Here is a 16,756-nt window from a genome sequence, read left to right on the forward strand (position 1 = left end):
TCTTACGCAAGGTCCGATGCCGCCTTGGGATTTTTATTTGAATACCCTATGCTAGGTCCTTACAAAGGGGCAAATTATTGCACGGCAGCGGTATATTCTGGAGCAGTCCATGGATGGTAGATATGGCGCGGTATTATGTATATGGTGAAACGTAAGTAGCTTTCACAGCAGCCCATAGTATGACGCCTTATTATTGTAAAGTACGCTGTAACCAGCTACAACGCCCTAAACATCATATGTATCGCGACGCAAGTTCTAAGCTGTTAAGTTTGGGATGTTCTTAAAGCGCGTCGCCGCGGCGGTTGAATTGCGTCCCACTTTCTTGAAAGCGTGCAAAGTTGTGCGGTTTGGAAGAGCCGGCGAAGTAAAAGCGGCAAACGGGTCCAGAGTGAACTGCAAATGGTCGTTTTAGCTACGCCGTCGCACCACCATGAGCACTTAGCACCTTGCTCATTGCTCTTACCCGTTTTCGCTGCACCAAACTAAGTGCCGTACAATATTTTTATTCTTGTCGTCGTTAGCGCTCACTGTGGAATTCTGCAAGGGCAGCGCGTAACGTTACATCGCGAAGCAGTTGGGCGGTAGGCCCTTGGTTCCCGGTATGCCGGATATCTTGAAGATGGCGCCTGCATCAGGCTGACTCTGTAGCTGGTCGCGGCTGAGTCCAATGAAGCCCGAAGTGACGAAGAGGTCCTCGTAGCGCGGGCCGCCAAAGCACAGCGAAGTCACGAGCTGCGTGGGTATCTTCACCTTCTGCACCAAGGTGCCTGGTAGAGAGAGAGACGGGCCACCTTTAGGGTCAACTCACGAAACCAACACGCGCGTATACGGGGCCCAAAATACCGCCCAACATATTGCGCTAAAGAGTGCGAGTTGTGACAGAACGTCATTGTTGTGGGGATATCCGCCTCTTCATTCTGTGCTTGGCGCCTTAATATCTCAGAATCTGCTTGCCGCGCATTAAAATTTCGTAATACGTACACGAGTATAGGGTACAATCATAAAACGTTACAGTTTATCATTACGATGCGGCGCCTATCTTACCCGGTGCAAGTTAATTAGCGTGTAGTGGATAATTGCCTACAATATCCTGAAATTAAATGCTCAAATGTTTTGCCTGCCTACTTTAGTCAGTCAAACACCTCATCTGAAGCACATTGCTTAACTACAAATTAACTTCGTGTGTCACCGCCCCATGTGCCACTACACAGGTAGCCTGAATTAAGGACCTGTGCTGCCCGTTCAAGCTCGATTGCAAGATGAATATTCATCAGCGTGTTACCGGTGACGGGGTCGATCTTGACCACGTGACCGCCGTTGTAGCAGGCGACCCAAAGCTTGTCCGTCTGGTCGATCGTGATTCCGTCCGGGTACGCGAGCTCGGCGAAATTTGGATTGTTGAAGTCTGCCACCACCTTCTGGTTGCCTGCGTTCACAGCAATGTTTCCAGCACGTGTTTCCGGCAAGTGCCTTTCCAACGGTATATCTGTGCGTGCGCCTTTCTATGACAGCATCAATACTGAGACTAAGACGAACCCCTTTATATCTGAACTGTTTCCCTCCAGCTCAGTCTATAGAATGAAAGGTGTGCTGGCAAATTCTTTTACAGGTGTAAACTATTTGCGTCCATATTTTCCTACCTTCTTACTCCAGCCTCTGCTGACTTAAGCAGCATGAACTCTGTCGGTGCAGAGTACTATAACGCTCGAAAATAAGTATGGCACAAGCATGCAGTTACTTCCGCAGAAGCAATTGTCTGCGCTGCTTTTGATCTTGCGGTGTGCACTCGCCTGCACTCAACCAGCCTCAGTTAAGCATTAAACTCTGTGTAAAGTGAATTCGAAGGAACCTTGCAAATGTCGTCTCACAGACGTCTATAGGTTGACAGGACTGCAATGAGCCTACAGGTAATCGTACACCTATGGAGGCATCAGAGATGCTTCCCGCAGTACCCGGTGAAATCAAGCGTTCGACGGAATATCATGTGATCGGATATAAAAGCACGCGTGCTGTTATCCTCTATATACGTTCCAGGAAACAGGGAGGCAATGGCCCTTCAGGAAACGCGGTGTACGAAATGCGCGCGTACCCACAAGCATGCTTCGCGCTAGCAGTGTCAATGTGAAGCACCCTCTGCCTCGAACAAAATTTCCCGGTGATGTGTGCCGAGTGCAACTGCTTGTACATCGGCGAGTCAAGGAATCGGTGAAAAAAAGGCTTCAACAGCACCAGAATTGCGTAAAAGACACGCGCAATCAAACGCGCTTGCTTAACACGAGTACGTACAAGGCTAGACAGAAGACAAACTTCGACGGCAATGAAATTGTGGCCACCGGGCGTTACCTTCAAGACTTCATTTGGAATCGACTTCATCTGGAATCGCTTGTAATTCAGACTCCGCCCCAATAGCCACTTTTATAAATGTTTTTATCGTGATCCTTTAGAATGTTTTGCATTTGGTCGATAAGGCTCTATTGCGTTCCTTTCCATAGTCTATTAAATTTGCCTATTGAGTTTCAAAAGATAATTGAACGCCACGTTTCTTTAGAAACCCAAAAGACCAAATTTTATAGACACGTTCTATAGAATTGCTTTTGGGACGCTAAAGAGGCTGTCAATATTAGAATGGCTTTTTAGTTTTTCTGTACAGGCGCTTTTGGACTTCGGAAGATAAGGTCTAGAATATGTTTTGGATTTATCCTTATATGTGCAAAATAATTACTTTAGAAATTTTTTCGCTCAGCTAGATAATGTTGATGACGAGCCCCAAACCACTCAATTATTTAGCCATCGAAATAAATAAGTTAATCTTAACGTAGCTGCGTTAACTACGCATATAACAGTGCAAAAAATCTTATCTAGCGGCTGCCAGTCTGAACACTGGAATGGAAATGCTCAGTGGCTATGGTGTTAAGCTGCTGAGCACGAGGTCGCGGGATCGAATCCCGGCCACGGCGGCCGCATTTCGATGGGGGCGAAATGCGAAAACACCCGTGTACTTAGATTTAGGTGCACGTTAAAGAACCCCAGGTGGTCCGGAGTCCTCCACTACGGCGTGCCTCATAATCAGAAAGTGGTTTTGGCACGTAAAACCCCACAATTTAATTTTTAATTTTTGGAATGGGAACGATAAGTCGCCGGGAACTATATTGCTCTAACTTTAAGATTATTGCTGCAGCTAATATAAAAAAATAACCTAGTTATATATCCACGGAACTCGCCGACTCCAGTGTGAAATAACCGAATAATTCGCTCAAACTCACTGATGTCTCCCTTCGCAAGGTCGAAGTCGTAGACGTACAGCTTGCCGGGCACCGAGTCGACGAAGAACATCTTTTTGTTGTCGGCCGTCCAGGCGATGCCATTGGGCAGCGTGATGCGCTCGATATGCTTACGAATGTGCTTCTTCTCGATGCTGTACATGGAACCTTGCTCCGGTTCCACGTTCATCGGCTTCTTGTCGATGGCCATGGTGCCTGCGCATTGAAAGGCGCCTCAAATAACTGGCAAGTCACTGCGCATTCTAATAGCTAGTGTAAAGATAGCTTCGTGACTGTGACAGCAGCAGCTTAAGTTTTCTGTCGCTTTGTTATTGGTCCCAAGCATAGTTCACTGACCGTACTCCATCGAGGAGCACGAGAGCTTTCGGAAAGGGAGGTAAATATGGGACAAAGCAGTTACTTCCACAAAAGGGGTGGGCAACACTCCATTTGTTTTTAGAGTGTAGGTGTATAGTGCACCACTGCCAAAGAGCGCAACCAGGTGTGCTGCGGGGCCGTGCAGTGAAATTTATGTGGCCTACTTGGGCGCCCTGAAGCATTGGCACACCTGCCAATTCTTGGTAATTTTGATCGTTGTGGTACTACACTCTTCAAAAAGTTTGCACCCTTTGGGGGTTGTTCCACAACGATAGTCGTCATTTGCGTTGCTTGCATTTCCTTTCTTTAAAACGCACCCGCCGTGGTTGCTCAGTGGCTATGGTGTTGGGCTGCTGAGCACGAGGTCGCGGGATCGAATCCCGGCCATGGCGGCCGCATTTCGATGGGGGCGAAATGCGAAAAACACCCGTGTACTTAGATTTAGGTGCACGTTAAAGAACCCCAGGTGGTCGAAATTTCCGGAGTCCTCCACTACGGCGTGCCTCATAATCAGAAAGGGGTTTTGGCACGTAAAACCCCATAATTTAATTTTTTTTTTTCTTTAAAACGCGGCGTTCGCTACTTTCCTGTCGACAATGCTCTGTCATGCTGATAACGCGCATGCCGTTCTTGTCTTGGAAGTACCGGGCTCGCAGCGCTAAAGAAAGGAAATGCGGACAAGAGAGATAGCGATTATTGTTGTGCGGCAACACTCTAAAGAAAGATGACACCCCCTTCTGGGGTGTATATATGCCACACAACAATAATCGTCATCTGCCTTGCTTGCGTTTTTCTTGAAAACGCCGCGCCGCTACTTTCTTGTCGGCAATGCTATGCCATGATGATAACGTGCATATCGTTCGTTACTGAGAAGTACCGGGCTAGCAGCGCTAAAGAAAGGAAATGCGGACAAGACAGATGACGTTTACGAGTTGTTGTGTGGCAAGACACGACTCAAAGGGTGTACATTTGTTTAAGAGTGTAGACGACAACTATAGATTGGAGACAAACCCCAAAGGGTGCAAACTTTTCTTAGAGTGTATTCCTTCGACTACAAGAGCTCACGACAATTCAATTAGATATAGGACAAAGAAGTTACTCGCACAAAAGAAGTCAACAAAACTCCATTTGCAATTAGAGGTGTGTTGTTGTGACGTGCTGTGAAGTTTCTGCGACCTACAAGCTTTGTGCCCTGAAGCATTGGCACACCTTCCAATTCTCGACAATTATGATCGGTGAGGGACTAACATGAACTGTAGAACACGCGCAGTGTCAACTGTGCACAGGCCATGTTTTTACCCGTCCAGAGTCGCCCGGCGGCGTCACACTTGGCGTCGTTGAGCCGGGTGCCCGCGTTCTCGGTCTCTACCATGGCGATCAACTCCTCGTGACGCTTCTTCATGTCCGTCAATTTGACGTAGTGGTTGTGTCCGATGACAATCTTGTGGTGGTGGTTCGCCAGCGGGATCGCGAACGGGATCGTGCCCTCTGAGGAAAGATGAAATCGTTACCTAACAGCCGGTGTTATCTAAATGCGTTGATGTAGCCGTGAGAAGACATCTACAATCGTCCGCTCTTATTTTAAGATATAGGGTGTCGCAATGTCAATAGAGAATTTCAGAAGTAGCGTCCCCAAGTGTCTTTGCGTACTACACCTAAACTCAACTTTGAACGTAAACTCCTGGCTGGTTAACATTCCTGCCTTCCTTTTATCTCTCTCTCTCTCTCTCTCTCTGTACGCCTTCTGCGTTCTTTTGTATTCTTGGCTGCTAGCGCCCCCTAGCACTTTGTCCCCTATTTTTAAAACTCCCTAAATGTACCTCAATGCGACACCGCCATGTAGTTCAAAGGCCGCGTGCGACTCACCGAAGTGTATGGTATCGATGTCTTCGTGGGTCTCGGGGTCAAGCCGGCTCACGCAGCCGGCGTAGCAGTCCACGTACAGCAGCGCCTGAGCCTTCTCGTCCCAGTGTGGGCCCTCGCCGATCTGGCAGCGCCGCTTGGACGCCACGCGAACCCGTAAGCCCGGCATCGTGGGGCGATGCTCGGCCGGTTCTCGCTACACACGACCACGGCTCGGCTCGAGCGCCCGCTATGACCTGGGTCTTCGACCCTTCCCGCTGGCGCCGCCTGTAGGGCGCCCGGCTTCAGCGTCGAGCGCTCATCCCGTAGGGCTGGCACCGCAGGCTGGCATGACAGCGCGAGCGCGGAGAACGAACCGACGTGTCTTCTTCCTCCTAGGGCTCATCTCGACTTCGCCTTGATTTTTAGCCGTTCATGTTCTTGGGCACAGCGACAGGAGTGTTTGCTAAGAAATGCAGGATTTCCACGAAGGTTCCGTATGCGGTTTTCTTTATTAACCTTTATTCTCTTTTTTCTTTATTTATCTTTATTCTTTATTAAGATATTGATGATGATCCAAGACAATGGCGCATATCCACAACTGGGGATTGGTCAAGAAGCGGGTAGCCTGCGTACTCAGCCATTGCTTTACCTGTTTATTTTTTGTCATTAGAACAAGAAGTATTTTGTACTACTGCAACGCAAGGGACAGCTGTGGTCAAATAACATGCAGGTAGTAGTAGTGACGTATATACGTAGAATTACACTTTTAAGTACAGTAACTAATTATTAAATTTATATTATGGGGTTTTATGTGCCAGAAACACTTACTGATTATGAGGCACGCCGTAGTGGAGGACTCCGGAAATTTTGACCCACTGGGATTCTTTAACGTGCACCTACACTAACTAATTATTATTCACGACACAATCCGCGTCGGCACAACTTCGATATATCAATTTAAACAACAGGAAAAGATGGCGGATGAAGACGGGCTAGCTGTTATTATCTAGCTATTATTGAAAGTTTAGTCTGCAACTGCATGGTCAAATGTCACTGCTACGAGCGCACTTTTGCATGTCACAGCATAGCATGGACGAACAACTTCATCGGAAGATGAACGACAGGAAAGGGAACCGAGCGGGAACTTCTCTACAACCAGTTTCAGCTTGGTTTTCCAGGAGGTGCATGCTTCGTATGACACTGGATAAGGGCGCTCGCTCCGGCGCGCGCAGTTGTTTGCTAGCTGCTACAAATTGCGCGGTCCGAGTAGCATAACAGACCACCAGCGAGTTGGAGTGAAACGAAGGAGCCGAGTTGATACAATGATTGATAATCTTAGCCAACAAAGTGTAAGAGTATGTCTGAATGTTAATACGTGGTAGTACAAGATAATGTTCAATATTGGGGGCGAGCTCCACCACTGGAAAAACTAGCGCCACCGTCGGCGTGACGTGGCATGAGGGATCACGTGGACACTGCGGCCGCGTCGGCTGCTTCGGAAGCGAGCTGAAAATGAAAGTTTAAGGTCCCACTTGCGCCGCGGTTCTGATTAAGTGGTGAGGCTTTACAGCCTTGGGTGTCTGCTTGACAACATTTGAAAGTACTATAATAAGTAGTGGCTGCCTTTGGAGGCGTTGTTAAGAATGGCGTGCTGCAAGGAAAAACTGCCACCCAATTACGACTGGGGGACAAGGCGCGCATCCCCCACTCTCCGTCGCTGCAGCTAGACTGCGTTCGAAGAAGCGGGCTTTGTGCTGAAAACCGCCTCCATCCACGAGCCCCATCTCCGTTGTGACGAAACGGGTTCGACGGACGAACTATTGTGCCCGAGGTCCCCCAGCGTGAACCTGATTTTGCTACGCATGAGCAAGCCGCGGCGGGACAACGAGCTACCCAGAATGTCTCCGAGCTTCCCGGAACGACTCCCCTCTGTCGGCGGCTCCAGTCCTTCGCACCTGTGTGTTTGCGTGTGTGCGGGCGTAAACGATACTGCGGAGCGACTCCCCTCTGTCGTCGGCTCCAGTCCTTCGCACCTGTGTGTTTGCGTGTGTGTGCGTCACCTTGTCGCGGGAGGCGGCTAGTTTTGCGATGACGAAACGAACATTCGCTGCCTTGTATCGCCGAAGGACCGAGCGTTTAAAAACGGCTGTTGGGCGGATGCTCGACACACTTCTCTCGTGCAGTCAGGTTGGACTGACACACTTTCTCTTGAGCAGTCATGTTGGACTGACACTCATTTTCTTCAGCAGTCATGTTAGACTGATTTAATTTCTGTAAATAAAACCATTTTCCTCGTTCTCGATGAGAAGCAGTTCTTCCCTTCATCAACGTCCTCAGCGTGTTTAAGTTGGACGACGGCATGGGCCAGCTACCTTCGAATTCATGCCGAACTCCAATCTTGGCAACGGATCTCGAGCGATGGGATTGAGCCCCCAATCCTGACAACTGGCTGACAGCGGTGAGATGGACTTTGCGACATGGTGCTGTATCTGCGGTGAGTGCTTGATTCTTGCTTTGACTCTCTAGGCTTCATTTTGTGGATGTTCTGTTTAGAACTGTAGGGAAGCTAGATTGTTGTGTGTTAGCTAGGTTGTGTTTTCCTAGCTAGATTTAGAGAGCAGAATCAAGGCAGTAAAGCAGCAGTCATGGGGTTAAGGACACTGCTGAGAGACGAGTTGTTGATTGTTGGTGAGGAACTGGGCCTAGATGTACGCGAGGAAATGCTAAGATCAGAATTATTGCATATCATTTCCGAACAGGCCAGTGAGGAAGATATTGAAATGGGATTGGAACTTCTCAAAAAGAGAGAGAAACGGGAAAGAGAAAGAGCAGAACGGGAAAGAGAAAGAGAAGAACGGGAAAGAGAAGAACGGAACAGGGAGAGAGAGGAACGCGATAAAGATCGCGAGTTAACAAAAATGCAACTTGAACTTGAAAGCAAACGTTTGGAGTTGTCTCAAGGAAGTGAAGGCGCTCTGGGACGATCAAGTGAGGCAGAATCGTACCGCATGGACAGGCTATTAAAGCCATTTGAGGTCGGGACCGACATAGGCTTGTTCCTAAGCAATATTGAAAGGACTTGCGAGAAGATGAACTTCGGCCCGAATACATGGCCACAGCGGTTGCTGTCTATGTTGCCGTGTGAGGCGGCGGAAGTAATCGCCAGATTGAGTGCCCTTAATAACAGAGCCTTTCAGACGACTTGTAATAGACACGGTAGGGCCTCTTCCAAAAACAAAATCGGGCTACAGGTACTTGTTTACCATGCTGTGTCCGGCTACCAAGTTTCCAGAAGCAATCCCTTTGAAAGAGCTCAGTTCCACCGAAGTAGTAGACGCGCTTTTAACAGTGTTTGCACGAGTTGGGTTTCCAGCCGAAATTCAGGCAGATCAAGGGTCAGTATTCACGAGCGCACTGACTTCCACATTCTTGCAAAAGTGCGGGGTAAAGTTAATACACAGTTCTGTCTATAACCCTCAGTCAAACAGTGTAGAGAGGTGGCATTCGGTGCTTAAGCGAGTTTTGCGTGCGCTCTGTTACGAGCATAAGGAGGACTGGGAGAACTGTCTGCCGGCAACTTTGTTTGCTTTGCGAACGGTTCCACATGAAGCGACAGGGTTCTCACCAGCAGAACTAGTGTATGGGAGGACACTCCGTTCTCCACTGAGAATGTTAAGAGAGATGTCGGAGGAAAGAGGTGAGAGTCCAACAGTGGTTGAATACGTGCTAAATTTACTGGAACGGCTAAGCGCAACCCAAGAACTAGTCGGAAAGAACATGGGAGTAGCTCAAAAGAACGCCAAATTCTATTACGACAAGAATGCGAGGCTTCGTACGTTTAACGCCGGAGACCAGGTAATGATCCTCAAACCTTCAAGAAAGAACAAGCTTGAAGTTCACTGGGACGGGCCCGTTAAAGTGTTGCACAAACTTTCAGACACTAACTATGCTTTGAGAATGCCCGGTCGCAGGAAGGAAGTGAGGATATATCACTGTAATTTGATGAAGCCGTATGTAGAGCGGAGCGGAGTCGTTAACTATACCATCAAAGAGCCGGATGGCATTAGTACCAAGTTTAAGGAGTATAGGGCGACCTCCAACTCTGAAATCGGTCTAGAAGAAGTAGTCGAGCACTCGGTAAGCTCGCACGCTCTAAGACCCGAGCAGCTAGATGAGCTAAAAGAGGTGTTAGGGGAATATCTCGACAGATTCAGCGATCGGCCGGGTAGAACCGAACTGATAACGCATGAAATTGAGCTGACATCAACCGAACCAGTAAGATCAAAGCCTTACAGGGTGTCTCCAAGACAGAGAGAGATTATGGAGGCAGATATACAGCGCATGCTAGAGTTGGGAGTTATTGAGCCCGCTGAGAGTGACTACACGTCACCGCTAATACTGGTAGAAACCCCTAACAAGGACCCTCGTCCGTGTGTTGACTACAGGAAGTTAAATGCCATCACTAGGGATCAGCTCTACCCGATACCCAACATTGAGGAACGAATTGAAAGAGTTAGCGCTGCTAAATACATTTCAACTATAGATCTCGTGCGGGTATGGCAAGTTCCCCTTTCAGAAAGTGCCAGCCGTTATGCCGCATTCATCTCGCCTGTAGGCACTTTTCGCCCTCTCGCACTCAGCTTCGGGCTGAAGAACGCGCCGTTTAGCTTCTCTAAGTTAATGGATATTGTCCTAAAGGACTTGCAGGAGTTCGCCTTGCCCTATCTTGATGATCTGGCAATTTTTTCGGACAGCTGGGAACAACACGTATCGCACCTCAAACAGGTGTTCTCACGGTTGAGGGAAGCCGGCTTAACGATGAAAGCGGAAAAGTGTAGGTTTGGTTGTTCGCAGGTTACTTATCTGGGCCATGTTGTCGGTCAGGGCATGAGACGGCCGGCTGAGCTGAAAATAGCTACGATTGGAGAAATTTCTCAGCCGCGCACGAAAACAGACCTTCGTTCATTTTTGGGTCTTGTGGGGTACTATCAACGGTACATTCCGAATTACTCACAAATGGCAAGTCCATTAACGGACGCCCTTCGAAAGGGAGCACCGAGTAACGTACACTGGGATAAGGACAAAGAGAGCGCTTTCCAAAGTTTGAAAACGCTATTGGTTTCTCGCCCAGTGCTTCGCGCGCCAGACTACACAAAGGAATTCATAGTTCAATGCGACGCAAGCGACAGAGGTATGGGCGTGGTACTTAGTCAGGTCGGCGACGATAACGAGGAGCATCCTATCCTCTATGCCAGCCGTAAACTAAATGTAAGAGAGGAAGCCTACAGCGCTTCAGAGAAGGAATGTGCTTGTTTAGTTTGGGCCGCACAGAAGTTGTCGTGTTACTTGTACGGAGCGAAGTTCATCTTCGAGACCGACCACTGTCGTCTGACGTGGCTCAATCAAATGTCACACAAAAATGGCCGCTTGCTCCGATGGAGCCTCACTCTCCAAGAGCACAACTTCTCCGTTAAATATAAGAAGGGAAAGTTGCATAGCAATGCGGATGGTTTGAGCAGGCTAATTTGAATTCTGCGTTTGAGGGTCCCGCCTAAATTTTAGGGTTACTAGTGCTAATTTTATTAAGCGAAGAAGATCCCCTCTCATTTAGCAGGATTCCATCCATTATTGCTGAATTCGTCAGCAGGAATTTGCTTCAGAAATTGGCATAGCGAAATGCAGCATTTTTTGTTTCTGCACTTCTGTTGTGTCTTTTTTTTTTTTTTTAAGCCTAGCGAGTCTAAAGTGAGAGCCAATGCACGTCATCTCGGCGCAGAGCCGTGTTGTGGGGTTCATTTTGCAGTTGCCTGTCCTTGTTGGATGTTTTGGGGCGGTGACATCAATACAGAAGTGGTCGCTGCGAGCCAAGACGTCAATCCCCCCCTGACCACCTGCCGTTCTCTTCCTGCCTAGCGGTTGTCAGCGCTAGACAGTCGAGATTTTTCGGGCCATGGAGGCGCTGTTAAGAATGGCGAGCTGCAAGGAAAAATTGCCACCCAATTACGACTGGGGGACAAGGCGCGCATCCCCCACTCTCCGTCGCTGCAGCTAGACTGCGTTCGAAGAAGCGGGCTTTGTGCTGAAAACCGCCTCCATCCACGAGCCCCATCTCCGTTGTGACGAAACGGGTTCGACGGACGAACTATTGTGCCCGAGGTCCCCCAGCGTGAACCTGATTTTGCTACGCATGAGCAAGCCGCGGCGGGACAACGAGCTACCCAGAATGTCTCCGAGCTTCCCGGCACGACTCCCCTCTGTCGGCGGCTCCAGTCCTTCGCACCTGTGTGTTTGCGTGTGTGTGGGCGTAAACGATACTGCGGAGCGACTCCCCTCTGTCGTCGGCTCCAGTCCTTCGCACCTGTGTGTTTGCGTGTGTGTGTGCGTCACCTTGTCGCGGGAGGCGGCTAGTTTTGCGATGACGAAACGAACATTCGCTGCCTTGTATCGCCGAAGGACCGAGCGTTTAAAAACGGCTGTTGGGCGGAGGCTCGACACACTTCTCTCGTGCAGTCAGGTTGGACTGACACACTTTCTCTTGAGCAGTCATGTTGGACTGACACTCATTTTCTTCAGCAGTCATGTTAGACTGATTTAATTTCTGTAAATAAAACCATTTTCCTCGTTCTCGATGAGAAGCAGTTCTTCCCTTCATCAACGTCCTCAGCGTGTTTAAGTTGGACGACGGCATGGGCCAGCTACCTTCGAATTCATGCCGGACTCCAATCTTGGCAACGGATCTCGAGCGATGGGATTGAGCCCCCAATCCTGACAGCGTGCAGTATGGTAGGCTGCTGCTCGGCGCCGCAGTGCCGGACGTACGCAACGGAGCCCGGTGTCAGCCTTATTCACACGTAGCCGCAGGCCAAGGAGCTGCGTGAAGCTTGGCTGGCAAAATTTAGAACCGGCAGACAGGCATCAGCTACAACTCGGGTATGCAGCAAGCACAGACGCGAGGAACATTTCTACTACGGAGCCGGGACGGCATCGATGTTCGGTGAGTAGCAAAAAACGCGCACTGAGACGCTCGCCCGCGCCCGCTGCCCGGCTAATGTCATGACGGTTTGGTCTATGAACTTGTTGATGCTAGATACTGACAAATTCACCGGAACGGAAAGGGAGCGCTAAGACGCATATTGAAAAGAGACATGGCATATGGTTATATTTGTGTTATTAATTAATGCACTGGATTACGAAAAACAAGCAGAGGGAAATCGCACGCTGAGAAGACCGATAAACATATAGTGCGACGCAACTTGAGAAATAATGTTGAAATGTCGAAGAACTTAGAAGACAAAAAAAGATTGAACCGTCGCGACGGCACATCACAGTAGCCGTAGCTAGGCATCGAAGTCTCTGTAACGGAATTATTTTTGAACAGTTCTAATAGCGTCCACGCAACATTGGTTGCTAGTGTACTGTCAACTGCTCATATGCTGCGGCCTAGAGCTCACGGCATGGTGCGAAAACGCGCCCACAGCGAAAGCAAAACATTGTGCGCGGACATGCATGCAGACGCGCAGTCGGTCGCTGCGGACCCGTGCGATGCGGATTGAGGCTCCATTCTGTTATCCCCCATTCGGTTATACAGACAGCCCACTATAAGAACATATTACACATAGTTTACTCTCAGCGTTTGCCTGGCTTTCACGCAATTGAGAAGCCGGTTCGGGAGACTCCATCGCGGCGACCACGCGCAGTGGCGTTCACTGTACGTGTTCGGTAAAGAGATAGCGTCTGTAAACGATTCTGTGCTTTCACTTTGCCCAAGATTATTATATCGGCAGTCAAAAACTTTGCTCGTTTTGAGAGTACCTACATAAATGTGCAGGAGGGCTGCCGCGTGGTGTTTTTATTGAACGCCGTAAGCGAAACTTATGTGGAGCCTGCTGATCCCAAGGGAGGCGCTTCCGACAGATGGCGACTCCGTAACTCCTCGCCGCCAATATAGCCTAGCAAGATAACGGGAACTCGTGATTGGCAGTCAGCCCTTATAATCTATCAAGGAATGTGTTTATCCGGGTGAATGACCTAGATCAAGGGAACGAAACCTATACAAGAATAAAAATGGGTTCGTGCGCGTATAGCATCATCATCATCATCAGCCTGGTTATGCCCACTGCAGGGCAAAGGCCTCTCCCATACTTATCCAACTACCCCGGTCATGTACTAATTGTGGCCATGTTGTCCCTGCAAACTTCTTCTCATCCGCCCACCTAACTTTCTGCCGCCCTCTACTACGCTTTCCTTCCCTTGGAATCCATTCTGTAACTCTTAATGACCACCATTTCTTTTTCTTGATTTCAACTAAGATATCATTAACTCGCGTTTGTTCCCTCACCCAATCTGCTCTTTTCTTATCCCTTAACGTTACACCTATCATTCTTTCCATAGCTCGTTGCGCCGTCCTTAATTTAAGTAGAACCCTTATCGTAAGCCTCCAGGTTTCTGCCCCGTACATGAGTACTGGTAAGACACAGCTGTTATAAACTTTTCTCTTGAGGGATAATGGCAACCTGCTGTTCATGATCTGAGAATGCCTGCCAAACGCACCCCAGCCCATTCTTATTCTTCTGATTATTTCAGTCTCATGATCCGGATCCGCAGTCACTACCTGTTCTAAGTAGATGTATTCCCTTACCACTTCCAGTGCCTCACTACCTATTGTAAACTGTTGTTCCCTTCCGAGACTGTTAAACATTACTTTAGTTTTCTGCAGATTAATTTTTAGACCCACCCTTCGGCTTTGCCTCTCCAGGCCAGTGAGCATGCATTGCAGTTGGTCCCCTGAGTTACTAAGCAAGGCAATATCATCAGCGAATCGCAAGTTACTAAGGTATTCTCCATTAACTCTTATCCCCAATTCTTCCCAATCCAGGTCTCTGAATACCTCCTGTAAACACGCTGTGAATAGCATCGGAGAGATCGTATCTCCCTGCCTGACGCCTTTCTTTATTGGGATTTTGTTGCTTTCTTTATGAAGGACTACGGTGGCTGTGGAGCCGCTATATCTTTCAGTATTTTTACATACGGCTCGTCTACACCTTGATTCCGCAATGCCTCCATAACTGCTGAGGTTTCGACTGAATCAAACGCTTTCTCGTAATCAATGAAAGCTATATATAAAGGTTGGTTATATTCCGCACATTTTTCGATCACCTGATTGATAGTGTGAATATGGTCTATTGTTGAGTAGCCTTTACGGAATCCTGCCTGGTCCTTTGGTTGACGGAAGTCCAAGGTGTTCCTGATTCTATTTGCAATTACCTTAGTAAATACTTTGTAGGCAACGGACAGTAAACTGATCGGTCTATAATTTTTCAAGTCTTTGGCGTCCCCTTTCTTATGGATTAGGATTCTGTTAGCGTTTTTCCAAGATTCCGGTACGCTCGAAGTCCTGAGGCATTGCATATACAGGGTGGCCAGTTTCTCTAGAACAATCTGCCCACCATCCTTCAACAAATCTGCTGTTACCTGATCCTCCCCAGCTGCCTTCCCCCTTTGCATAGCTCCCAAGGCTTTCTTTACTTCTTCCGGTGTTACCTGTGGGATTTCGAATTCTTCTAGACTATTCTCTCTTCCATGATCGTCGTGGGTGCCACTGGTACTGTATAAATCTCTATAGAACTCCTCAGCCACTTGAACTATCTCCTCCATATTAGTAATGATATTGCCGGCTTTGTCTCTTAACGTATACATCTGATTCTTGCCAATACCTAGTTTCTTCTTCACTGTTTTTAGGCTTCCTTCGTTCCTGAGAGCATGTTCAATTCTATCCATGTTATACTTCCTTATGTCAGCTGTCTTACGCTTGTTGATTAACTTCGAAAGTTCTGCCAGTTCTATTCTAGCTGTAGGGTTAGAGGCTTTCATTACATTGGCGTTTCTTGATCAGATGTTTCGTCTCCTGCGATAGCTTACTGGTATCCTGTCTAACGCAATTACCACCGACTTCTATGGCACAGTCATTAATGATGCCCATAAGATTGTCGTTCATTGCTTCAACACTAAGGTCCTCTTTCTGAGTCAAAGCCGAATACCTGTTCTGTAGCTTGATCTGGAATTCCTCTATTTTCCCTCTTACCGCTAACTCATTGATCGACTTATTATGTACCAGTTGCTTCCGTTCCCTCCTCAGGTCTAGGCTAATTCGAGTTCTTACCATCCTATGGTCACTGCAGCGCACCTTGCTGAGCACGTCCACATCTTGTATGATGCCAGGGCTAGCGCAGAGTATGAAGTCTATTTCATTTCTAGTCTATAGTGTATTTTGTTTTCACTTTACCCATCGCCAATTCCACGTCTTCAAAGAAGCTTTCGACTTCCTGGTCATCATGACTGGATGTAGGGGCGTAGACCTGTATAACCTTCATCTTGTACCTCTTATTAAGATTCACAACAAGACCTGCCACCCTCTCGTTAATGCTATAGAGTTCCTGTATGGTACCACCTATGTTCTTATTAATCAGGAGTCCGACTCCTAGTTCTCGTCTCTCCGCTAAGCCCCGGTAGCACAGGACGTGCCCGCTTTTTAGCACTGTATATGCTTCTTCTGGCCTCCTAACTTCACTGAGCCCTATTAAATCCCATTTACTGCCCTCTAGTTCCTCCAATAGCACTGCTAGACTCGCCTCACTAGATAACGTTCTAGCGTTAAACGTCATATTCCAAGGGCGGCCTGTCCGGAGCCAGGGACAGCCTCTGCAGCGTCGCAGGTCTGACCGCCGCCGTGGTCAGTTGCTTCGCAGCTGCTGGGGACTGAGGGCCGGGGGTTTGATTGTTGTGTTCATATTGGAGGTTGTGGCCAAATACTGCACCAGGGTGGCCAATCCTCCTCTGGTGAGGGAGTGCGTTACCGGTTCTGGTCACCGGGATCAGGCCACACTCCAGGCCTGTTTATGCAATTTTATCAACACGCGGATTTTTTTTTTAATCCGGTGGAAAATTGCGTGGCACCGGTATTCGAACCACGGACCTCTTGCACGCGAGGCGGGTGTTCTGCCTCTACGCCACCGCTGCACCTAGCGGGCATTACCAAATCATACAACCGGCAGCTTACCGCCATACTTGAAAAGTGTACAATCATAGCATGTTACTGGTACCTAGATATGGGGCAGAAAGTTGGGAGGTTAACAAAATCGCCTGTAGAGGAGTTATAGGGACCGCGCAAGCGACTGGACAAAAATATAGGCGTAACGTCAAGATACGGGAATCAGATCATACGAAGCCAATATTCTGGTTAAGATTAGGACGGCGAAACGTAGCTGGGCAGGCCA

At 48.4% G+C, this 16,756-nt stretch overlaps 1 protein-coding gene across 1 annotated transcript; it reads right to left on the reverse strand.

The window, feature by feature from the left end:
- Positions 1-483: 483 nt before the first annotated feature.
- LOC126527065 (regucalcin-like) lies at positions 484-5,867 on the reverse strand. The gene is made up of 5 exons (XM_050174785.2): positions 5,505-5,867; positions 4,938-5,126; positions 3,264-3,476; positions 1,283-1,426; positions 484-767 (listed from the first exon to the last, which is right to left on the reverse strand). Exons 1-5 carry the CDS (start codon positions 5,668-5,670, stop codon positions 559-561), a joined length of 921 nt encoding a protein of 306 aa, XP_050030742.1. The 5' UTR covers positions 5,671-5,867; the 3' UTR covers positions 484-558.
- Positions 5,868-16,756: the final 10,889 nt, after the last annotated feature.

Source organism: Dermacentor andersoni, chromosome 9 (assembly GCF_023375885.2).
Source record: "Dermacentor andersoni chromosome 9, qqDerAnde1_hic_scaffold, whole genome shotgun sequence".
NCBI classification, from domain to species: Eukaryota; Metazoa; Arthropoda; class Arachnida; order Ixodida; family Ixodidae; genus Dermacentor; species Dermacentor andersoni.